The 26581-nt window shown below is 44.1% G+C and overlaps 2 protein-coding genes and 1 pseudogene across 2 annotated transcripts; all 3 read left to right on the top strand.

Moving 5' to 3' along the window:
* Nucleotides 1-361: 361 nt before the first annotated feature.
* On the top strand, nt 362-4757 carry LOC135514554 (fibroblast growth factor 4B-like). The gene is made up of 3 exons (XM_064937980.1): nt 362-735; nt 1245-1348; nt 3944-4757. Exons 1-3 carry the CDS (start codon nt 396-398, stop codon nt 4121-4123), a joined length of 624 nt encoding a protein of 207 aa, XP_064794052.1. The 5' UTR covers nt 362-395; the 3' UTR covers nt 4124-4757.
* Nucleotides 4758-10296: 5539 nt separating this feature from the next.
* LOC135514553 (fibroblast growth factor 23-like) lies at nt 10297-11487 on the top strand. Its single transcript, XM_064937978.1, has 3 exons — nt 10297-10531; nt 10638-10741; nt 11041-11487. The coding sequence occupies exons 1-3, from the start codon at nt 10297-10299 to the stop codon at nt 11485-11487; spliced, it is 786 nt and encodes a 261-aa protein (XP_064794050.1).
* Nucleotides 11488-22281: 10794 nt separating this feature from the next.
* On the top strand, nt 22282-26149 carry LOC135515109 (fibroblast growth factor 23-like; annotated as a pseudogene).
* Nucleotides 26150-26581: the final 432 nt, after the last annotated feature.

The raw sequence follows: 26581 nt of genomic DNA, 5'->3' as shown, positions 1-26581 counted from the left end.
AGCTCAGCGCTTGCTGCATACACTTGCTGGGTTGCAACTTTTACTTCCTCTCTCCCCTCCCTCACTTCGACGGGCAGCAATGAAGTCAGAGTGATGTCATATAAGAATGCTAGTGCCTGGCAAGGTGAAATAGGTTTTTGGTGAGTGGTATTCTCCACAGCCAGCGTTGCCTATCGAGAGAGGCGCGGAGCTGCAAAAGATGATCATCACCACCACCTCAAGCTCTGTCACACTCTCTCCTTTCTCTACTCCTCTTTCGGGCTGTCATTTCATGCCAGAAGACCTGACCTGCCTTCCAAAAATAAGCCTTTACCGCCATGCCGAAGGAAGAAAAACAAGAAGAGAGGTATTTTTAGGGCCATTAACTTTGACCACGTGCCCCGAAGGTAAACTGGATGGCCATTGCGCAAAGGTTCTTCATCGGTATGTGCAACGAGGCAAGCACGCACTGGACGTTGACTGCAATTGTTCTCTTGGGGTCTCTATTGGGGATTGTGTCATCATATCCGATTCCAAGCAGGACTAATGCAACTTTATTGGAGCAAAGGTGGGAGACCCTCTTTTCCCGCTCTGTTCTGGGAATCTCTGGGTCGAAATCGGACATGAACTGGGAGAGTGACTATTTGCTGGGCATCAAGAGAGTGCGGCGACTTTACTGCAATGTGGGCATTGGATTTCACCTGCAGATCCTCCCTGACGGCAGGATAAACGGTGTACATAATGAGAACCAGTACAGTGAGTCGCATCCTGAAATGTAATTCAATAGAGAACATATAATATGAGCGGTCCCAAGTAAAGGCGACTTGAGAGCTCCTTGTCGGTCTTGCATGATATTTAATCATTGGGGTCGACAACATTGAATGTCTCTCAAAGCAAAGACAAATCTATTAAAAAACCTTGTATCAGTCAGTGCTAAATATCTTCCCAGGCCAAAACATGACATGAATGCTTGGACCAATATAGACGCCAACTTATTTTTACACTGGCTCCTTCTGTGGCCCAGAAGAGGATTGCCTTGCACGTCAGAAAGTGCAGTTATGATATATATTTATTTGGGCAATAGGAAATGAACAGCATTGCTCCACAAATGATACAGAACAAAGACGATGCATGCAGAGTAGCCACCTACAAGGTTACACCCACCGCTGCATCATGCACGCCTTTGTTCCACTGTAATCAAACGCATTGATACAATGTCAATTTGACAAGGTTCCTCTGTATAACACCATGCTTTGTTTGACTAGGTCTAATAGAGATCTCTACGGTGGAGATAGGAGTGCTAAGTATGTATGGGGTGAGAAGTGAGCTGTTTGTCGCAATGAACAGCAGAGGAAGGTTGTATGGAACGGTAGGTGTGCGCAATTGTATTTCCCTCTATTGCCGGGCATGCTGTTTCTAAGAGAGATGGAGAAAAACGCAATGTGTTTGAGATTAGCTAAATTCTTTGTTAATATGTTTTTACAAATGATATTTTATGAAGAATTTGTTTCGTTAAGTAGAGCCTCTGCATTATTTTGTTCTCTGTGAATCAAATATTACCTCACTGATGGGAGCGTTCATGAAGCACGGAATGAATCCATTATAAATTATTCATAATTCCCAATTGCCCAGGGTATAACTTGTTTCAGTATGGTCTTTCTGTAGCCCGTGTAGAATAATGGAAATGGGTTTTGTAAACGATAACAAACATATAAGTATTATTGAAATATGATCTGTTGAATAAGACGATATAACCGATGCTTATTGAAATCGTTAGTTAACATTAGCCTAATAGTCCATCAATCATCTAATTGCTTTTCTGGCAGTTGAATGTCTGAAGTTATTTATTGAAGGAATCAATCAACTTTCATGGTAGGACTACTAATCTAAAGTGAAGGAGTTTTAGCATTGATTATATCAAGATTGATTTTATGGCCCATTGTTGAATGAAAATATTGCACCACAGTGTTTGCCTACTGTTGTAAATTGGTCTGAATTGGCAAACATTAGAGTCTGACATTTTAGCCTATAAAACTGCACCCTGCTTTTGTCCTGCAGTCAACGATGGTTGAGTATGAAGATGCCATAAAACTTAAATTAAATGCAGTCTCAAATAACTGCCTGTTCCTTTTAATAGCCGGGCATGCTTCAAATAAACGATGGTTCTAAATACATTGTTTGCAAGTGAACTTCAGTGCAAATGGTAAAGATTGCGCAATAGAAGATACAGGAGAGCAACAGTATTGCTATGGATGAGACTGCAGTGTGGGTTGACATGGTCGCCTCAATTACAATGGATACAAAGAGTGAGAGAAAGATGCTGAAGCTGAAATTGCAAGTCTGATCTGCAATGGATGTGTTATTATAATGTTTATACTGGTCATACTGGTCACAATAAAGTGTGGTAGTCTTTTCAACATGTTATTGAGCAATAGATTCCTTGCTCAAGTGGAAGCCTCCAATTCAAACTCCCATTAGACAGATCTGCAAGTGTTATAATGTATGCGCCAGTTGTGTTCGGTGATTGAAGCAAATAAACCGCTCTGGCTATTAATTTAAGTTTTACTGTATGTAGAAACTGCATCTCCAATAGAAATCCCCTATCAGGCTTGTAGGTGATGTCATGGCAACGTCGGCTAGCTAAACTCATGCGCAGAAACACATAATCGGTACTAATGGTCATTCGGTGTCGAACTGCGCATGTGCAGGCCACCAATCAAAGGCACTCCTTTGATATAAAGTTGTTTTTGACAAAAATTACAACATGGAAGTGTCAGATTTCGAGAAAATTAAAAACTAAGTAAGATTTTTTTTCACTTCTCTCATTGACCTCGCAAGGGCTTCCGGAAGTCTCGCGATGTTGGCCTTCTGGGTTGAGAAACTGACTGAACTGTGTAGTGTTTAGCTGCAGGAAACATCCAAATCTATTGCAGTGGTGGAGATCTACAACTTTCTGAAATGTATTTAATATGTTCAGCTTGACGAGACACTGTAAATCAGCAGGCAATGATTCATCATGATGTTGATGAACAAGGAGTGTCTGTACTCTTTTTAACCACATTTAGTCCAGTCCTCTGTTTCCTCTGTATTTTGAAAACTCTTGAAATAGTTTATTGTCTGTATGTTTATGTTAGATTGGCAGAAAACCCAATACTTGAATCATGAAAAGTGAAAAATTGTCAAAAAAATGATTACTATACAACTTGGGAATTATTGAATATGAATGACTGCTTTACAACAGAAAGCATATAGAGCATATGGTTTTAGAAGTTTGAAGTGGTCATTTAAAGCCAGCATGCAGTCTTTTTAATTAAGATTTTTAATTATCACTGTATGTCTATTTCTTGGAAAATAACTCAAAATATGTTTTTTATAATTTACTTCACTTTTGCCATTGAAATTAAGTCTGATCATGTAGGTGGGTTGATACAAATTTAAATATATTTACATAAACAACCATGATTGGTGGATAGGATCGTTTAGACTATAGAGCCTGACCCGTTTACCCCTTCACAGTAGGAGGATACATATGCAAACAAAAATGGTCAGAATAACCAGATCAGATTATGATGTCATGCTGTGGGCCAAAAACTCCATCCCACCTTAACAGGCTGAAATTCTAGCCGTTTTTTTTCCAAAAGCTCTTACACTAAAAGGACATTATCATAATTTTCACAATTTCAGAGCGTTATTTCAACCTCATAGTTTGGAAATATCATTACAAAAACTGGAAATTAGATTTTTGAATGCACTGCCCCTTTAATAATGAGCAAAATATGATCCATTTCAAATGTTCCCCAACAATATTTGTCTACTGAACTGTGTCATGTGGTCTGGTGCAGCAAGAGAAACTATGCCATCCATCTAAGCTTTTGCCAAAGCACGCTTGTAGTGTAATGTTCATCCTGTGGTCCTCCTAACTTGAGATTTTTGTTGACCTTGTCTCTCCATTTGCCATTTTTAGAAATTCTTCCGGGACGAGTGCAAGTTCAAGGAGACCTTGCTGCCAAACAACTATAATGCCTACGAGTCTTCGGTTTACAAGGGCTCCTACATTGCCCTCAGCAAACATGGCCGCGCAAAGAGAGGCAACAAGGCAACCACCGCCATGACTGTCACACACTTCCTCCCACGATTATTATGATCGAAGTTGGCAATAACTCACTAATTTGCACATGTGGATGTTCTCCCAGGTAATATAGAATTACACAGTATACATATACACCATTACAAAAGGACTGCAAAAACTACACAAGTATTTATTATCTTTATATATGTATATTTGGATAGCTACCTTTGTATTAGAACTTATGTATGTGTCATTATTTGCTGCTTATCACATATCATTATCGATTGAGGAGTGTAAAGGCTTTGCTAGTCTTCACTTTACTTTGATGCGTGCCATAATGGAAGTACGCTTCACCCTGCCCCAGTATCTGTGCGTTAGAGATGTCGATGATGAGTATTGACGTGTCTTCTTTCGAACTCCCAGGAAGCTCCAAATCAAACTCCCATTAGACAGATCTGCAAGTGTTATAATGTCAAAATACTTTCAGCTGAGAAACGATCGTCATTTAATCCCGTTACATCCGGTGTGGACTTCCAAAAAAGGACAAACAAAAGATTTACAAGCAACTAACATTTTTTTCCTATTTCGCACCTCCAATATATTGAGACGTTGTAGACTTTGGACCTGTGCGTGGCATTAATGAGTGATTGGATGTGCTGAATAGGCATTTTTCTGTTGCTTCTCAACACCTTTTCTGGAAGTACATACTGGTCGTAACTTGAGTAAATTAAGATAGTTGCTCAGCCAAACTATATATTTGCTCAGTCAAACTCCATAACAAACATATTTTGACATTATAACGCTTGCATAGCTGTCTAATGGAAGTTTGAATCGGAGCTTCCTGGGCGTTAAAGACATCTCTAACTCACAGATACTGGGGCTGCTTCACCCCGTCTTCGGGGTGGATGACTAATATCCTTAGCTTTTAGGAGTGAAATGGATACTTTTTATTACCTCAGAGAACCACTTGACTGGATAAAGAGATGCATGGAGTTACTGTATGCTCAAGGAAATACCTGTTTAGTTTATCCTTTTTCTGAGACCTTTGAGCACTTGCTGGTTTGCTATTTTCAAGCAAAAAGGGGGATTGAGAACGAGACTTCTTAAATGCACTTCCCTTGCTGCACGATGTGAAGGTGCCTTGGTGTTCCCACTTGTGGCCCCCTTAAACTTGCATGTAAGAGACACCCACTGTAGTCAGAAATAGGGCTGACACTCTAAGGAGGGCGTCGGGGGGGGGGGGGGGGGGCAGGTCTATCTCTGGTTTATTTTCTTTTTCTGTTATTAGATCGATTAAGTAATATACACTCTGGTACACAGAGAGAAGACTAGAGGAGAACTCAGCCATGAGTGTGGGGAGGTAGAGAAACTCAGTTGCCCACCCACAGTAGAAGTTTAACCGCCATGTGAGACTCTAGTCTCTCCACAAGTTTATTTAAACATGGTGGGGCAGTTATGTGTTACAGACTGGATTTAAACCTCCTTTGTCTCAGAGCTCCTTTGCGTCATGGCTTGAAATGAACTGAAAAAGGGACTAGCATAAGAATGCACAATAGAACATGTATCTGCTCACAAACTGGGACACTGCTGACATATCCAAAAGCTTTAGCGTTTGGCTTTGGGTGAGTGTGTGAAATGTAAAATTGCAAGCTTTTGTGCATCGCCATACATAAACACGTCTATTAAGCCAATGGAAAATGATGTAAATATTGACAAATGTGAAACAGAAAAAAAGAACCAGGAACAAGTTGCGTAGTTCAGGTTGCACAGTGACCATCCATGATGGTGCCTGATGTCTTTTATGTTGGTGAGAATCGTTCCCATACATTATTATTTATTTAGTTGTTTGTTAATGTGTTTGGTGAAATCCCAGATCAGTGTGCTCTGCAGCACCATTGCAGTGGCAGAAAGTTGTTGGAAGCGGTAGTTGGATGGTTTTAAATGTAATTACGGGAGGCTCAGTTCCTGGAGTCAATGTGCAGCACTGGACTGAAGGACAGTGCAGTGCCTCATAGTTGATAGTGTTCTTTCCTCTGCTGCTTACTTGAAAACTGAGGCTTCTCATTCTACCCGACCCCAAGTCACCCTCTGGGAATGTTCTCTTTGGTGGAGCCGAGGAGGAGCAGGACTATTTTAACCTAGGAAAGACTTATGGGATGCGGCCTGCTGTCTCTGTTTGTTGAATCGCCTACAAGAATGTGTCTCATCCAGGATGACTGGCTGTTCCCCACATACTCCCCTTTAACCAGTACCACCCCGGTCTTCAGATACCCCTGTGAAACCCCATGGGGCTGGAGGGACCTTGGGATTCCAGCAGTAACCCAGGAGATTCCTCTTCTGCTTTAGTCCTTTTTAAGTTCACGGTCAGAGTCATGGACCAGTGTTGACCCTGACTCTGTGTCCAGGGTGGTCTGCTATTTGGGTCACCTCCCATCAAATCAATGTTTGTCTCTATTTGATAGTGTTATCACTCTATTTGATTCATTTGCAATGAATTTGATGTAAAGCTAGTTGATTGGTTTTAAAGGGACATACAGGGCTGTGCTGGGTTGATTATTTATTTATGGAATTCTTTATGCACTGTTTGAATGGTCTCCATAGAAAGACCATCAGTGGTCTCCAAGATTCCATCTTGTCCTTAATTGCCCTTATAAACGTGGCTTTAAAGCTACAGTCTGTGATTGGTGCATCCAGTTTTGGACTTCAAATGTAATGTAATGAGCCTTTATAGCCATTTATTCTTAAAGAATATAACATAGAAATGCCTCATGACCTTAGTTAAACAGTCTTACCCCATCAGAACCCAAAATATAAGCTTGGTCTATTCCACTGTTTGTGAGCAATGTAATTGTAAAAATAGGTTAAAACTATAAAAACTAGTGGCTCGGCAGTGTTTTGTTTTTTGAATCATAGACTGTAGCTTTGAAAAAATATATATACAACTGTCATTGTCACTTTTCATATCTGATTACCTGGCTGAGAATACATGTGTCTGAGATCTACAGTTGTTTGAGTTATGTCTTTAATTTCTCTTGGCGAAGTTCAAACACTTGGTTTGATGCATCTACCCTGCATTAATGTGAATGCAGATTTCATTTTTGCTCCTCTCACACCCCTTCCCTCACACACTTGTGCGTAGCCTACATCCAAATACTTCCAGGGAGGGGACCTCTGCAGACTTGATGCAGTACTTGAGACAAAGAGCAAAGTCACTGCAAGTCTCTATCCTCCCAGTTCTCTGTCTCTACAGCAGGCCTTGTGGGCCACTGTGACGTCAACCAACCAACTGCTCTTCAGGAATCACCTGGCTCTGCCTGAGAACCAAGGTTCTGATATCAAAAGACTGTGGACAAGAGCTTCCAATCCTATCTAAAACAACCCTTCCCTTACACTTTCACAGTCTTTACAGAGAGGTCTTGGAGCGGTTATTTAAAGATTTTAGTGGCACATTGGAGTATTGCAAGGGAGTTTCATATTGCAGAGTAACTGTTAAACAATTTCCACAGTTTACAAGAGTCCGTTGAGGTTATTTTCAGGATTGATGGAAGCTTTCTCTAAAGGGCAGCACCTACCTACCTGTACACTTACTAGTGGTGTGCAACAGGAACTTACTTTTTTAGGATGGATTATTATGGACATGCAATGAATCTGTCACACGGTATTGTGGCCTGGATCAAATCTCCTTTTCCTAACATGTTGTAATGAGGATCTATGTACTGGAAGTAAATCCTGTTGTTTGTCTATTGGTTAAAAAGTGTTCTCAGAGATCAGACTAAAGACTTATTGCCGCTTTGACTGCATGTGGTATTACATGAAAACATTCTGGGATAGTTTTTGACATGGGTAAAAGTTAAAACGAAAAAAATAATAATCAGATACATTGTTCTGATAAAAGTGAGGCAAATATGTATTTAATAAGTTCAATGTGAGTTCATTTAACAGCTAAATCCTCATGTCAACATACCAGGGTGTGAAGTGTGTGTGTGTGTGTCTGTGTGTGTGTGTGTGTCTGTGTGTGTGTGTGTGTGTGTGTGTGTGTGTGTGAGTCTTGCACACCCTCCCTCAAAGTCAACAAGATGTCAAAGGTGCACCTTATCAGAGATCTTGAAAATATTGAAAGTAGTGCTGCTTGTGAAAAGTGAAAGTTTGCTATCTTAATAGCTTATAAAATGCTGTCTTTCCTATGTCTGAGCATGGTAACGGGATAGTGAGGCAACTAAAAGCTGGAAGCCTAAAGATTACCGGTTGATATTCTGTTCCCTATCAGACTTGACCAAAACATACGACCGCAATAAATTCTAGTTCTTTTTGAAAATGATTTGTGAAATGCGTCAATGAACTTCAGCAGAGAAGGCATCCTGTTATCATGCTCCGCTAACTCTTAAAGCTGTCTGAAGCCCACCAAGCTTGATTGGGAGTGTGTCTGCATGTGTTTCCCTTGTGTGTTTCGGCAAAACTTTCGTTCTCGTGGTTTTGTACCCCTGCACTAAGGGGAGTGAGCTTCCACCTATGCCCCTTCTCTCTGTTAACATATACCTCACCTTCTGCCTTAGTTTTAATTTGTTATGACGATTGTAAAATAGTAGACTTCTGCAATCATTTATTTCTGAAAAACTGATGAGGCTACGTAAGAATACTAATATATTGAAAATGTTTTTCCTTTTATTTTTGTACGTATGTGCTGTGCACAGCATTCTACTGTATTCCTGAGATACCAATAAACGTTTGTTTTATACTTGTTGTTTTCTTGGTTTCTTATTGAGTCCGGGGCTGGATGGCTTTGTTAAAGGTGACAGAGAATAATGTACACGTCACCTAGGAGAGATCAACTTGATCTCTTCCTAGCACCTCCCACACAAAGATGAGTGACTTACCAAACATATAGTGTGTAATGCACACTGACCAGTGCACTGTGCCCTCTACAGCCTATTGCAATACTTAAGGTGATCTACTATTTTAAGGTTCAGGGGCACTGCTCTGCAAAATGTTACCCCGGAACCCCCTTATAGAATGCTAACACTTATGTTGAAGCACCAACAACAAAGGCAAATCTGCAGTAGTTCATGCTTGGAAAAGTGTCTAAGATGAAATCATCATGTCTGAAGATTAGATTTGATCAACTTTATATTGTCCCACCAGGGGGAAATTAATTTAGTCAGGTGCTTAAAAAGACCAAGTACATAAAACATAGAAACAGAATAATTAAATGAATGTGTAAGTGCTATATTCTACATATATGAAATAAGATAGTTATGGCTGGTCATTTTATTTGTATTTGGTCCGACACTAGGACCCCCTGTGCCGTCCACATTGTCGCATAGATTACCTTGTGGTTCCCTCTGCTGGTCAAACTCTGTAATGGTGGAATTGTTTGTGATGGACAGTCGGCACCAACAACCATAAGTTATTTAAGGGGGCAGCTCATCGTCACATATACACACAGTGTAATGTTAATTTGGAGCTTAATTAGTATTATTTAGGCATGGATTTATGTTTTTATAATTAAAGAGAACATGTTAAATAGAAATACAGCACTACATTAGATATGTGTTTTTAAATGGTCAAATATGTATCTGAGTCTAAGATGTTGTCGTATCATTTAATACAAACAGATTGTACCATAATGTTCAATTACTATCATAAAATTACGTTTTCAAAACATTAGAATGGTGTTGAGAATAGGTTGTATAGATTAGGGGCTGGAAACCTTGGGAATTGGTTGTATAGATTATCTTTAGCCTTATAAAATGGGTAAAACTAGACCCAATAAAGGGCTTAACCTTGACTTATTGTTTTTTTTCTATACCTCCAAAAAATATGGTTAATAGGTAATTATAATATGCTTACTGGATAGAGGGGTATATTTCGCACACTGAAATGACAGAGGGTACATGAGTCCAAGGATCCTGATTGTGAACGTTTTAATGCGTGAAAAAAAAGACGTCACTTTTGTACAGACATTGCTCAATGAGACTACTACGTTATTTGGTGACCAATACCTATTGACAAACAGTCAGGTGGAGTTGCACCCCCTTCCTTCCGCGAAGAGAAAGACCCACATCTGCGTTGGGGGCGAGCGCTGCGTAGGCTAAAGGATGTGAGCAGGAGTGGCATTTGGGTCCCTTTAAATAGAGCCGTTCTCAAACTTTGGACCATCAGATCAGCTGAAGTTTGCAAACAGTTTGCGGCAGAACTTACAGCTAAATCCGAATCTCTGTGATACATTTTCTGTGTTCTTTGGGGAAAATATGGAAATAACCAAGACATCTGGGATGACGGACGCCGTCCTTGTGCTCTTACTGGCTGTTCTTCAGGGATTTAGACTTGTGGATGCCCTTCCAAACCCATCACCTCTCCTGGGATCCAACTGGGGGAATCCGAGAAGATACGTACACCTGCAGACGTCTTCAGACGTGAACAATTTCTACCTTGAGATCCGTTTAAATGGCCACGTGCGCAAAACTACACTTCGAAGCTCATACAGTAAGTTCTTATTACATTTTTGTCGTTTCTTTTTGATTGAAATTTGGTCTTAAGTCGTTGTCTTTAATCTGCTTCTATAGGCTAACACAATTCATTTTGTCAACAGGTGTGATTGTATTGAAGGCGGAAACAAGAGAGCGCGTGGCGATACTTGGAGTCAAAAGTAACCGCTACCTTTGCATGGATGCCCTGGGAAACCCCTTCAGCTCTGTAAGTAAAGGCCAATTTTCATTATCCATGGAACTGAAATACATGTTTTCTTAACATTTAGAATAAGACTCGTGAGATAATTGAATGGCACTTTTTCCTCATTTGAACTTAATGCGCTTTTACGCACGGATTTCAGACCACTTTTATCCAAACACACAGCCTATATCTTATCCTTTTTTGTTTTGTTTTACACTGGTCGAATCGTTCTTGTGTTTAGCACTCAAGCAACACTTAAACAATTAAGTTAATGGATATACGTTTCTAAATTGCAGTTTTTACCTAAATGTATCTGTTTACAGACTGTTTGCCACAAGGAAGACTGTCTTTTTAACCACAAGTTATTGGAAAACCACCGCGACGTGTACTACTCTTGCAGAACTGGTATTCTGCTCAACTTGGAAGGGATAAAGCAAGTGTTCACGGTGGGTCAGAATCTACCGCAAACCTCCCTCTTCCTATCGGAGAAGAACACGGTGCCACTGGAGCGCCTCTTGCACCGGGAGAAGAGAAACCGGGTGGTTGACCCTTCAGATCCGTACAACATGCTGGGGCAGACGGAGGAGGATGAGGACTCCCGGGCTATGCCGGAGCTGGATGACACCTTGGAGATGGACCAGGAGGCTGAACTCCCTGAGGGACGCAACATCTCCAGGGAGACCCCCCAATCTCCCTCCGACGACCCGTGGAACGTGCATTCCCTAAACCCCCCTCCCAGCCCCCGTATAATGAATGCAATGGTGGGATAAGAGGACAGGACACTTGCCGTTGTACACCTGGTTTTAAGAATATAAATTGTGTGCGCGTTCACGTTGGATCTTTTCCAGCTGGTCTGGAAACAAACCCCAACTATTACACCTGTGAAAGTCTGACCGTGACAGGCTTATTAGAGCATATTAGTCATTTGTATATAGTCATAAGACGGAATATTGTATTTTGTTCATTTTTCACTATAGCACAGTAGCTAGTGGGTATATAACTATTGGTTTCCGTGCTTTTTAATTCTAGGACGCAAATTCTGCACGAGTGCGCACTGTTTACGGGATGGATTCTTATGAGAATCATGCTGAAACCCGAAATATTTGTGCGTCTTCTTCGAAGAAAAAAATAAGTAAGTTGAGCTGAAGTCACTTTATTAAATGTTTTACAATGTAAGAAGCCTACAAGAAAATACTCGGGTTATCAAATCAAATCAAGCTTTATTTAAATAGCACATTTCAGACATGGAACGCTTCTTGGTCCTAGGCTTTGGGATAGTTAAAATGCCAGTGTCATTGGACCTGAGGGCCTTAACATAAAAGTATGTCTAACATGTATTGAGGTGCACAATCGTGGATAGATTTAAAAACCAATAGAAGAATCTTAAAATGAATTCTAAAACTCACAGACAGCCAGCGCAGAGACCTTAAAAATTGGTGTAATGTGTACTCTCCGTCTGGTCTTGGTCAGTAGCCGTGATGCAGCATTCTGTATGTTTTGCAGTTGACCATTACAGTTGTAGCATTACAGTAGTCAAGCCTGCTTGAAATAAAAGCATGGATGAGTCTCTCTATCAGCCTGAGTGAGAAACAGGCGCACCTTGGCAATGTTTCTCACATGGTAAAAAAGCTATTTTGGTCACATTCCTAATGTGTGATTTGAAATTTAGTTCAGAATCTGAAAGAACATAGTTTTTTTTTACCTGGTTGTTTTATCTTTATTGCCCGTGAATTAAAATGTGTGGCTAGATTTTCTCTCTGGGCTTTGGCTCCAACAATAAGTACCTCATTCTTCTCTTGATTTAGCTGGAGGAAGTTGTGAGCTAACCAAGTATTTAAATAATAATTTATACCTGTAGCTAAAATCCTCTGGTGACACAGAAATGTAAAGTTGTGTATCGTCTGCGTAGCAGTGAAAATCAATTCTGTGCTTTCTGACGGTGCCAAGGGGTAGCATATATAAACTGAACAGTACCAGACCCAAAATCAAACGTTGTGGAACCACATGATATGTATTTTCTCAGAGTTTTGTTCACCAAGGGTGACAAAGAACTCTTGACCAGTTATAAATAGGTCCTAAACCAATATAGAACTGGACCTGAGAGGCCAACCCACCTCTCCAGTCTGTCCAGAAAGACATCATGGTCAACAGTGTCAAACACAGCACTTAAATCTAAGAGTACAAGGACAGATTATGATGATGAAACATAAACATATTCCATATAGAATTAGGTCTACTACAATGTTTAATATGCCAGTACGCCTACATGTTATAGGTCATTTAATTTAAAACGGGAACTAATGGTAGGCCTACAACCTACAGCGTATCAGAACACATAGAAAGTATAGTTTGGTGATAGGTGCTAGCCAGCAAAAGCAAGCAACTAAGCCAATCCCAAGAAAGTTGAAAGTATTTATTTATTTAAATCTATTCATTTATTGTTATTTCTAGTATTTATATGGATGCTTAACTGTTAAAGAGGAATTCTGAGTTGGCCTTTGATGGGATATTACTTCCATTTCCCCAGAAAACCGGATATGGGAACTCAGCTCAGGCGTTTATTTTATGGCTGCTACATTAGGTTAGTTGTGAGTAAGCTGTGTATGAGTATTGGTGACATTTATCTTGAAAAAATGAATTATTATGAACAAAATATTACTATTTTCAATGTATTTATTTTTGGGGATTATATTTTAGATAAATATTTTAGTACTTACGGATGAAAAACTGCATACCTGAGATCCCCATGATGTCACAATAGCAAGCAAATGCAGTTCTTGGTGGAGAAAAGGCATACTCTGTTTTGTTTCTAAATCGTCCGAATAGACTTGATATTGACAGTAATCTACAACGTTAGGGACTTTGTAATTGTATAAATTACAATAAATCCCATATTCAGCAATATAAGATTTTTCATGTGTTATTTTGCTTATGTTTAGAGCTTGCAAGAAATGTATTTCACTGTACTTGTGTATTTGACATTAAAACTTAACTTGCTGTGTGTTGCTGTTTAAAAGGTTAGCAATCACACCAGTGGGCATAAAGTTGGCTCCAGTCAAACAAGCTGATGGCTATCGAGAATTCAAACAAAAATAAATTAGACGTCAATGAAAGGGAATATGGTGAATTGACTACTTCGATGTCTAACTTGCTTGCTTATAGGACTTTGCATGCAATGTCCTGATATATTTAGTGCTCAAATCTCTGTGTTTTTGTAATTTGTTATCGGCTGTTTTTAAGGACATGTAAATGTAATTTATTTGGCCAACATCCCTCATTTATTGATGGTGCTGGCTACGCCAGGTTGGATCTGAATGCATATCAAATGTTCAGTAAATTAAAATCTCCCCTGTCATGTTGTCCGGCGCCAAATTCTCCTAAAGGAAATAAGTTATTTTTGAAAATTCACATGAAAATCTGTTACCAACTGGATGGAAACCTAGCTATGAACACCACAAAGTCTCTGGCAAGTGTGCTAGTCATGTGTCACTTTGATTATGCCTGCACATCATGGTTCACCAGCAGCCCCAAACATCTAAAGAATAAGCTACCAGCCTAACAAGCTTGTAATAATTGTACTTGTAATAAACTCCCCACTCATACTCATTATTTCGCATCTCTATTTCTGTAATGTGTCTGGATCTATGTAAACTGAACAAAAAAATAAATGCAACATGTAAAGTGTTTGAGGTGAAATAAAAGATACCAGACATTTTCCATACTCACAAAAAGCTTATTTCTCATAAATGTTGTGCACAAATGTCAGCGTATGCGCTACTGGTGTTGAAGTCAGGTGCAGGAGAGCAGAGTTGTGATCAGGTGCACACTTTATTCGGCAGAAGTAAACAACAGACGGACCCAACAGCGTCCAACAAACCTCCAGCCAAAGGCAAAATGTTACGACTTCTAGAAGTAGTGGGTGCGGAGTCAGGCTGAGGGTTTAGGACAATCATATTTATTCCAGTGACAGAAAAGGTCACGCCAAAACACCAGGCTCATACAATGACCGGCCCAAAAACAGGACCCAAACAGTCCAGAGAAAATAAGAAAATAGCACATCCACAAAACGAACAGAGAAACAAGCCCGCACAAAAGCAGGGGGGCATAACCGGCCAAAACCCAAACAAGAAACAATAACCAATAAGACAAAACCAACAGAAAAGGAAAAGGGGATCGTGGCAGCTAGTAGACCAGTGACGATGACCGCCGAGCGCCACCCGAACAGGAAGAGGAGCCAACTGCGGTGGGAGTCATGACACAAAAGTGCAAAGCACAACAAAGTCACAAATAAGCAAAAATGTTTAACAATCAAACATCCTCCGGGTTGAAACATAGTACCCGGGAAAAAAACAGCTAGGCGAGTCAATACAAAACACGTAACAAAACAATCCCACACAAAGACATGGGGGGAACAGAGCCGCCCGAACAAGGAGGGGAGCCGACTTCAGTAGAAGTCTTGACAGTACCCCCGACACCGGCCTCGGGGCGAGCCACCGGGCTATCCGCTAGAGACGGTGGAACTCCCGCAACATTTCAGGGTCCAACACTCCTCTGAACCGTACCCCTCCCTCTCCACGAGGTACTGAAGGCCCCTCGCCCGACGTCTCGAATCCAGGATGGAACGGACAGAGTACGCTGGGGCCCCCTCGATGTCCAGCGGAGGTGGAGGAACCACCCACACCTCAGACTCCTGGAGCGGACCAACCCCCACCGGCTTGAGGAGAGACACATGGAACGAGGGGTTAATGCGGTAATAGGGGGGAAGCTGTAACCTGTAACACACCTCGTTCACTCTCTTCAGGACTTTGAATGGCCCCACAAACCGCAGACCCAGCTTCCGGCAGGGCAGGCAGAGGGGCAAGTTTCAGGTCGAAACCCAGACCCAGTGCGAACACCGGGGCCTCACTGCGGTGATGGTCTTCGCTGTTTTTTTTGGCGCAGCGCGGCCTGCTGGAGATCAACATGGGCAGCTTCCCATGTCTCCTCCGCGCACCGGAACCAGTCTTCCACTGCAGGAACCTCGGTCTGACTCTAATGCCATGGCACCAGAACCGGCTGGTACCCCAATACGCACTGAAAGGGGGAGAGGTTAGTGGAGGAGTCACGGAGCGAGTTCGGCGCCATCTCGGCCCAGGGCACGAACGCCGCCCACTCCCCCGGCCGGTCCTGGCAATAAGACCGCAGAAACCTGCCCACATCCTGGTTCACTCTCTCCACCTACCCATTTCTCTCGGAGTGAAAACCTGAGGTGAGGCTGACTGCGACCCCCAGACGTTCCATGAACACCCTCCAGACTATCGAAGTGAACTGGGGAAGACCGGGCAGAGGGAGGAACAACGGTTAGAAAATCGACCGACAGGTGTGACCAAGGACGTTGTGGAACGGGTAAGGGATGTAGCTTACCTCTGGGCAGGTGTCTAGGAGCCTTACACTGGGCGCACACTGAGCAGGAGGAAACATAGACCCTCACAACCTTTACCAACATAGGACACCAGTACTTCCTGCTCAGATAGCGCACCGTCCGGCTGATCCCCGGATGATCAGAGGAGGGTGACGTGTGGGCCCAATAGATCAACTGGTCATGGACAGCAGATGGAACGTACATACGCCTGACGGGACACTGGGAGGGGAGCGGGCTCTGTACGTAACGCCTGCTCAATGTCTGCGTCCAGGTCCCACACAACCGGTGCTACCAGGCAGGAGGCCGGGATTATGGGAGTCTGATCCATGGGCCGCTCCTCTGTGTCATACAGCCGGGATAGTGCGTCTGCCTTAACATTTTGGGAACCTGGTCTGTAGGACAGGGTAAACACAAAACGGGTAAAGAACATGGCCCAACTTGCCTGACGAGGATTCAGTCTCCTCGCTGCCTGGATGTACTCCAGGTTGTGGTGGTCAGTCCAGATGAGGAAAGGGTATTTAGCCCCCTCAAGCCAATATCTCCACGCCTTCAAACCTTTAACCAGAGCCAAGAGCTCCCAGTCCCCCACATCATAGTTCCGCTCCGCGGGCTGAGCTTCTTCAAGAAGAAGGCACAGGGACGGAGCTTCGGTGGTGTGCCCGAGCGCTGAGAGGGCACGGTTCCTATCCCAGCCTCGGACTCGTCCACCTCCACTATGAAGGCCAAAGAGGGATCCAGATGGACCAGCACGGGAACCGAGGAAAACAGAACCATTAAGGCCATTAAAGGCTAAGCTTGTGTTTGAATATATTTATTTAATTTCATTTGCGATTTTCATGAATAGGAAAAGTTTCTAGGGGTATTTATGTCCGCTGCGTTATGCTAATTCGTTTGAGGCTATGATTACGATCCCGGATCCGGGATTGCTCGTCGCAAGAGGCTACGTGAAAATGTTCACATTGGGCCCAAAGTGTCAATATTTTGTGTGGCCACCATCATTTTCCAGCACTGCCTTAACCCTCTTGGGCATGGAGTTCACCAGAGCTTCTCAGGTTGCCACTGGAGTCCTCTTCCACTCCTCCATGACAACATCATGGAGCTGGTGGATGTTAGAGACCTTGCACTCCTCCACCTTCCATTTGAGGATGCCTCACAGATGCACAATAGGGTTTAGGTCTGGAGACATGCTTGGCCAGTCCATCACATTTACCCTCAGCTTCTTTAGCAAGGCAGTGGTTGTCTTGGAGGTGTGTTTGGGGTCGTTATCATGTTGGAATACTGCCCTGCGGCCCAGTCTCTGAAGGGAAGGGATCACGCTCTGCTTCAGTATGTCACAGTACATGTTGGCATTCATGGTTCCCTACAATGAACTGTAGCTCCCCAGCGCCGGCAGCACTCATGCAGCCCCAGACCATGACACTCCCACCACCATGCTTGACTGTAGGCAAGACACACTTGTCTTTGTACTCCTCACCTGGTTGCCGCCACACACGCTTGACACCTTATGAACCAAATACGTTTATCTTGGCTCATCAGACCACAGGACATGGTTCCAGTAATCCATGTCCTTAGTCTGCTTGTCTTCAGCAAACTGTTTACGGGCTTTCTTGTGCATCATCTTTAGAAGAGGCTTCCTTCTGGGACGACAACCATGCAGACCAATTTGATGCAGTGTACGGCGTATGGTCTGAGCACTGACAGACTGACCCCTCACCCCTTCAACCTCTGCAGCAATGCTGGCAGCACTCATACGTCTATTTCCCAAAGACAACCTCTTGTTATGACGCTGAGCATGTGCACTCAACTTCTTTGGTCGACCATGGTCGAGGCCTGTTCTGAGTGGAACCTGTCCAGTTAAACCACTGTATGGTCTTGGCCACCGTGCTGCAGCTCATTTTCCTTTATGTAGAGAAACAATTCTTTTTTTCAGATTCTCAGATAGTTCTTTGCCATGAGGTGCCATGTTGAACTTCCAGTGACCAGCCAGTATGAGGGAGTGTGAGAGCGATGACACCAAATTTAACACACCTGCTCCCCATTCACACCTGAGACCTTGTAACACTAACGAGTCACATGACACCGGGGAGGGAAATGGCTAATTGGGCGCAATTTGGACATTTTCACTTAGGGGTGTACTCACTTTTGCTGCCAGCGGTTTAGACATTAAAGGCTGTGTGTTGAGTTATTTTGAGGGGACAGCAAATTTACACTGTTATACAAGCTGTACACTCACTACTTTACATTGTAACAAAGTGTAATTTCTTCAGTGTTGTCACATGAAAAGATATACTCAAATATTTACAAAAATGTGAGGGGTGTACTCACTTTTGTGAAATACTGTATGTCTCCATAGCCGCCGTCTCCGCTTGCGACAGGGGATACACGTGACTCCTGGGAAGTGGAGCATCTACCAGGAGATTTATTGCACTATCCCCCCGTTGATAGAGTGGTAATTGAGTCGCCTTCTTTTTGGAGAAGACGAGAGCCAAATTGGCATATTCTGGGGGGGATGCGTACAGTGGAGACCTGGTCTGGACTTTCCACTGTGGTAGCACCAATGGAAACTCCTACACACCTCCTCGAGCACTCTCGCGACCACCCCATTTGAGCCCTCTGTTGCCATGAAATGGTGGGGTCATGACTAGCCAACTAGGGAAGGACTAGCACCACGAGAAACGCAGGAGAGTCAATGAGGAAGAGACTGATTCTCTTCTTGTGACTCCCCTGTGTCACCATAGCCAAGGAGATGGTGGCTTCTCTAATTAACCCGGACCCTAATCGTCGACTATCTAGAGCGTGTACCGGGAAAGGTCTAACCACAGGAACAATTGGAATCCCTAAACTAAGGGCGAACGCTCTGTCGATAAAATTCCCAACCGCACCTGAATCGACGAGCGCCTTATGCTGGGAATGCGGGGAAAACTCAGGAAAACAAACATGCACAAACAGGTGGTCAACAGAGGGCTCTGGATGAGAGTGGTGCAGGCACCAGAGAGCCTCGGTCTGGCTTGGATGCCACAGTACCAGGCAACCCGTAGTGCCGGAAGACGTGTGTAAACAGGGCCTCCGCAGTCTGTAGGGCCGTAGGGAGCCCGGGCAAAGGGAGGAGACGACAGGACTTAGAAAACCGATCCACCACGACCAGGATCGTGGTGTTGCCCTGAGACAGAGGAAGATCAGTCAGGAAGTCCACCGACAGGTGTGACCAAGGCCGCTGTGGAACGGGGGGGGGGGTTGTAACTTCCCTCTGGGCAGGTGCCTAGGAGCCTTGCACTGAGCGCACACCGAACAGGAAGAGACATAAACCCTCACGTCCTTAGCTAAAATGGCCCACCAGTACTTCCCCCTAAGGCATCGCACCGTCCTATCGATACCAGGATGACCAGAGGAGGGTAACGTGTGAGCCCACCGAATTAACCTGTCGCGACCACCAAGCGGGACGTACTTCCGTCCGGCTGGACACTGAGGTGGAGTAGGCTCTGACCGAGATGCCCGCTCGATGTCCGCGTCCACCTCCCATACCACCGGTGCCACCAGACAAGAGGCCGGAAATATGGGGGTGGGATCGATGGACCACTCCTCTGTATCATAAAGACGAGACAGTGCGTCTGCCTTAGCATTCTGGAGACCTTGGTCTATACAATATTGTAAATCTGAATCGGGTGAAAAACATGGCCCACGTTGCCTGGCGAGGGTTCAGTCTCCTCGCCACCCGGATGTACTCCAGATTAGATGAGACCAGATGAGGAAATGGTGTTGAGCCCCCTCAAGCAAATGTCTCCACACCTTCAGAGCTTTTACGACAGCCAGCCTCTCCCGGTCCCCCACGTCATAGTTTCTCTCCGCCAGGCTGTGCTTCCTCGAAAAGAAAGCGCAGGGGCGGAGCTTCAGTGGTGCGCCCGAGCACTGTGAGAGCACGGCTCCAATCCCAGCCTCGGATGCGTTAACCTCCACTATAAATGCCAAAGAGGGATCCGGATGAGCCAACACGGGAGCCTCGGTAAACAGGGTCCTCAAGCGACAAAACACTCTGTCCACCTCAGCCGACCACCGCAGACACACTGGTCCCCCCTTCAGCAGTGAGGTAATGGGAGCAGCCACCTTCCCAAAAACCCTGGATAATCCTCCGGTAGTAATTGGCAAATCCTAAAAACCGCTGCACCTCCTTTACCGTGGTGGGAGTCGGCCAATTATGCATGGCTGCAATGCGGTCACACTCCATCACCAACACGCATTTCTCAGCCTTGACATATAGGTCAAGTACACTGCGCACCTGAGGCACATGTGCGGTGTGTGTGGCGGAATATATCAGAATGTCATCGATATAAGCCACCACACCCTGCCCGTGCAGGTCCCTGAGAATCTTGTCTACAAAGCATTGGAATACTACTGGGGAATTCTTCAATCCCTACGGCATGGCGATGTACTCGGATGTGGTACTAAACGCTGTCTTCCACTCATCTCCCTCCCGGATACGCACCAAGTTATGCGAGCTCCTGAGATCCAGTTTTGTGAAGAAGCGTGCTCTGTGAAATGAGTCAATCACCATAGCGATGAGAGGTAGCGGGTAACTGTACCCCACCGTAATAGAATTTAGACCTCCCTCCTTCTTCACAAAAAATAAACTCGAGGAGGCGGTTGACGTGGAGGGCCGAATGTACCACTGCCTCAGAGATTCAGAGATATATAGCCATAACCACCTTCTCCTCCTGTGTCAGGGGGTACATGTGACTCCTGGGAAGTGTGACGTTTACCTGGAGGTTTATTGCACAATCCCCTCGTCGATGGGGTGGTAATTGGGTCGCTCTATTTTTACAGAAGGCGAGAGCCAAATTGGCATATTCTGGGGGGAATGCACACAGTGGAGATTTGGTCTGGACTCTCCACCGTCATTGCACCGATGGAAACTCCCACACACCAACCTGAGCACTCCTCTGACCACCCTTTTAGAGCCCTCTGTTGCCACAAAATAGTGGGGTTATGATAGGCCAACCAGGGAATCCCCAGCACCACCGGAAACGCTGGAGAATCAATGAGGTAGAGACTAATTCTCTCCTCGTGACCTCCCTGCGTAACCATGTCCAGTGGAGCCGTGGTCTCCCTGACCATCCCTGACCCTAATGGTTGACTATCTAGGGAGGGCACGGGGAAGGGTTTGTCCATCTGAAACAGGGGATTCCCTAACCTATGTGCAAAACCGCGGTCCATAAAATTCCCCGCTGCACCTGAATCTACCAGCGCCTTATGCTGGGAATGGGGGCAAAACTCAGCGAAAGAAATAACATATACATGTGACCAACAGGGGGCTCTGGGTGAGCCTGCTGCTGACTCACCTGAGGTGTCCGAACAGTGCTCGGCCTGCCGTCTCGACTCCCAGATGAGTCCCTCCAGCACCGGTCGGCAGTGTGCCCTCTCCGACCACACCTAGTGCAGGAAGGAGCTCCTCCTCCAATCGCCCTCGCTGCAGCACCCCCTAACTCCATGGGGGTTGGCACGGATGTGCTGGGGGGGGGTGGAACCAACAGAACCCGATCTGGACGCCCGCGTGTAGCAAGCAAGTTGTCCAACCTTATGAACATGTCCACTAGCTGGTCCAGGGTGAGGGTGGCGTCTCTGCATGTTAGATCCCTGCGGACGTCCTCCCGTAAGTTGCACCGATAGTGGTCAATTAGGGCCCTGTCGTTCCACCCTGCACCGGCGGCCAAGGTCCTGAACTCCAGAGCGAAGTCTTGTGCGCTCCTCGTCTCCTGCCGTAAATGGAACAGACGTTCACCCGCCACACAACCCTCAGGTGGATGGCCGAACACAGCCCAGAAGCGGCGGGTGAACTCTGGGTAGGGGTCCCTCGCGGAGTCTGGTTCATTCCAGACCGCGTTGGCCCACTCCAGAGCTTTGCCTCACAGGCAGGAGACGAGGGCGTTCACGCTCTCACTTCCCGAGGGAGCCAGGTGAACGGTTCCCAGGTAAAGTTCCAGTTGGAGCAGGAACCCCTTGCACCGGTGGCCGTCCCATCGCACTCCCTTGGGAGTGCGAGCCGGATACCGCTGGTGCTGGACGACGCCGGAGAAGGTGGTGGTGCTGGTTGGAGTGTGGCTGGTGGAGGGGCCACCTCTCTCCCATCTCTCCATTGTCGCCATCACTTGACCATGGCGGTCCCGAGACGATGGAGAACGGTGGTGTGGTGTTGCACGAGCTCCTCCATGTAAGTGGAGAGTGCGTCAGCTCCTACTGACTCCATTTAATAATGGTACGGGATTCTGTTAGGTGCCTCCTAAGAAGAGGTAGGTGCAGGAGTCAGGAGCAGGAGAGAAAGGAATTCCAGTTTGCAGAGTAGTTTACACAGTAGTTTGTAGTAGCAGTAGTAGCACAGTAGTTTGCACAGTAGGGAAATCATGAAACACGCGGAGGAGAAATCTCTACTCCTAAATATACTACCCACGGTACAAAGACTGTGAGGAAAAAAACCCTGTGGTCCAAACACGCAACCCTAACAGAGCTAACAAGCAAAAACAATCCTGCACAAAGACGAGCAGGCAGCGGAGGTTAATAAACCCACCGCAATTAACTAATCAGACACAGGTGATTACAATAAAAGACAGACACAAACGAAAAGGAAAAATGGACCGGTGACAGCTAGTAGGTTGACGATGACGACCGCCCGGCACCGCCTGAACAACGAGAGGAGCCACCTTCGGTGGAAGTCGTGACAGGGGAACAGTGGAATATATATATGCAGTTGATTAGGGAATATAAACCAGGTGTGAGGGGAACAAGACAAAACAAATGGAACAATGAAAAATGGAACGGCGATGACTTGAAGGCCGGTGACGTCGACCGCCGAACACAGCAAGAACAAGGAGGGGAGCCGACCAGCGGAAGTCGTGACAACAAATTTGTTTACATTCCTGTTAGTGAGCATTTCTCTTTTGCCAATTAATCCACCTGACATATCCATCCACCTGTGGCATATCAATAATCTGATTAAACAGCATGCTCATTACACAGGTGCACCTTGTGCTGGGGACAACAAAAAGGCCATGCTAAAATATGCAGTTTTGTCACACAACACAATGCTACAGATGTCATAAGTTTTTAGGGATTGTGCAATTGGCATGCTGACTGTAGGAATGTCCACCAGAGCTGTTGCCAGAATTACATTTTAATTTCTCTACCATAAGCTGCCTCCAACTTCATTTTAAAGAATTTGGCAGTATGTCCAACTGGCCTACCAACTGCAGACCACGTGTATGGTGTCGTGTGGGCGAGCGGTTTTCTGATGTCAATGTTGTGAACAGAGGGCCCCATGGTGATGGCGGGATTATGGTATGGGCAGGCATAAACTGCAGACAACGAATACAATTCCATTTAATCGATGGCAATTTGAATGCACAAAAATGCCAAGAGTGTACAAAGCTGTTATCAAGGCGAAGGGTGGCTACTTTGAAGAATCTAAAATCTAAAATATATTTTGATTTGTTTAACACTTTTTTGATTACTACATGATTCCATATGTGTTATTTCATAGTTTTGATGTCTTCACTATTATTCTACAATGTAGAAAAAACATTTTTTTTAAAAACTCTTGAATGAGTAGGTGTGTCCAAACTTTTGAATGGTACTGTAGTTCAAATGGAGGATCCTGCATTTAGCCTGGAAACCAATTTGTTGAAGAGAACACACCAGTACTTAACTCAAGTTCAAACACAGCTGCTTGTCACAGGATGTCAACAGGGTAACTTTGTTGTCTGGACACAGCAAGGCATTTCTGTCATCAATCTTCCCCGAGATGAGGCATCCATTCAAGACCTGTTGATCAGAACCCAAGCCTTTGTTGAACATCACCTGATTCCAGAGTTGCAGAAAAGGAAGTTGCAGATGTTATTGAATGAATAGGAGGAGGGATCAGCAGGAATCTGTTCCTGCAATAGACATCTGTTCGGCAAGATAATCTGCTGCACAAACTAAGACTACATGGTGAAGTGGTTCCGTTACAGATGTGTAGGAATCAAAAGGTAGACAAGACAATGGTTGTGCAATTCATGTAGGAAGTAACCTTAACAAGAAGCGGCAGTGTTGTTTTTACACAAGGGGTAATATTGGACTATAGACTGGGGTAAGTCTAGCTCCCCCAGTCATCATCAACTATACACACAGTGTAATGTTAATTTGGAGCTTAATTAGTATTATTCAGGCATGGATTTATGTTTTTATAATTAAATAGAAAATACTATATAGAAATACAGCACTACATTAGATCTGTGTTTTTAAATGGCCAAATATTTATCTAAGTTTAAGATGTTGTCTATCATTTAATTCAAACAGATTGTACCATAATGTTCAATTACTATCATAAAATTACATTTTCAAAACATTGGAAAGGTGTTGGGAATAGGTTGTATAGATTAGGGACAGGAAACCTTGGGAATTGGTTGTATATATTATCTATAGACTTATCTATAGTCAGTTTTTCAACGTGAAATGATTCATATGTTTCTAGATCTATAGAAAATATATAGGTATATTATAATATGCTTACTGAACAGAGGCTTATATTGCACACACTGTGATGACATATGCGTTTTAAAGACTAGTGCAAGGATCATGATTATGAAAGTGCTGATGTTTGGAAAAAAAATACGACGTCACTTTTGTACAGACATTGCTCAATGAGACGACTACGTTATTTGGTGACCAATACCTATTGACAAACAGTCAGGTGGAGATGCACCCCCTTCCTTCCGCCGAGAGAAAGACCCACATCTGCGAGTGCCGTGAAGACAAAAGGATGCCAGCAGGAGTGGCACTTGGGTCCCTTTAAATTGAGCCGTCCTCAAACGTTGGACCATCAGATCAGCTGAAGTTTGCTGCAGAATTCAAAGCTACATCTGAAATCTCTGGGATATATTGTCTGTATTTCAGGGGTAAAAGATACTGGCTATTCTTCAGAGATTTCGACTAGTAGACGCTCTTCCAACCCCATCACCGCTCATGGGATCCAACTGGGGGAATCCGAGGAGATACGTACACCTGCAGACGTCTTCAGACGTGAACAATTTCTACATTGAGATTTTAAATGGCCACTTGCGCAAAACTACACTTCAAAGCTCATACAGTAAGTTCTAATTACATTTTTGCCGTTTGGTTTTGATTTAAATTCTGTTTTAAATCTTTGTCCTTAATCTGCTTCTATAGGCTATCACAATTCATTTTGTCAACAGGTGTGATTTAATTGAAGGCGGAAACAAGACCTCGCGTGGCGATACTTGGAGTCAAAAGTAATCGCTACCTTTGCATAGATGCCCTGGGAAACCCCTTCAGCTCTGTAAGTAAATGCCAATTTTCATTATTCATTGAACTGAAATACATGTTTTCTTAAAATGTAGAATAAAACTCGTGAGAGAAGTTTCCTAATTTTAGCTATTTCTGTCATATGCCAACCAAACCACTTTTAACCAAACACATAGTCAATATAATATCACATTTTTACATTGGTCGAAGTGTTCTTGTGTTTAGCACTCAAGTACCACTTTGAAAATGAAGTTAATTTATGTACGTTTCTAAATGGTCTGTTTGCGTAAATTAATCTATGAATCTGTTTACAGACTGTTTGCCACAAGGAAGACGGTATTTTTAACCACAAGTTATTGAAAAACCACCGCGACGTGTACTACTCTTGCAGAACTGGTATTCTGCTCAACTTGGAAGGGATAAAGCAAGTGTTCACGGTGGGTCAAAATCTATCGCAAACCTCCCTCTTCCCATCGGAGAAGAACACGGTGCCACTGGAGCGCCTCTTGCACCGGGAGAAGAGGAACCGGGTGGTTGGTTCTTCTGATCCTTACAACATGCTGGGGCAGACGGAGGAGGATGAGGACTCCCGGGCAATGACGGAGATGGACCAGGAGGCTGAACTCCCCTAGGGACGCATCATCTTCCGGGAGACCCCTCAGTCTCCCTCCGACGACCCGTGGAACGTGCATTCCCTAAACCCTCCTCCCAGCCCCCGTATTATAAATGGAATGATGGGATAAGAGGACAGGACACTCGCAGTTGTACACTTGGGTTTATCAATGTAAGATATGCATGTGTTCACGTTGGGTCTTTTCCACCAGTTCTGCAATCAACCCTCAATGTTTTAAACAGATACGTGTGAAAGTCGGACCGTGGCACCCTTATTAGGGCATATTAGTAATTGATATGTTGTCATAAGATGAAATATGTATCAAAAAAGTACCACATTAGAATGTTTTATTTCGTCCATTCTTCACTATAGCACAGTGAGTAACTCTCGGTTTCCGTGATTTTTGATTCCAGGACGCAAATTCTGTATTTGATTGCGCTCTGTTTACGGGGAAATTCATGCTGAAAGCCGAAATAATGTTGCGTCTTTTTTTTTAGAAAAAAAGGCAGTTGAGCTGAGGTCACTTTATTAAATGTTATACAATGCAAGAAGACTGCTAGAA

Source organism: Oncorhynchus masou, chromosome 26 (genome assembly GCF_036934945.1).
Source record: "Oncorhynchus masou masou isolate Uvic2021 chromosome 26, UVic_Omas_1.1, whole genome shotgun sequence".
In the NCBI taxonomy this organism is placed as follows: domain Eukaryota; kingdom Metazoa; phylum Chordata; class Actinopteri; order Salmoniformes; family Salmonidae; genus Oncorhynchus; species Oncorhynchus masou.
This window is presented reverse-complemented; position numbering and strand designations above follow the sequence as displayed.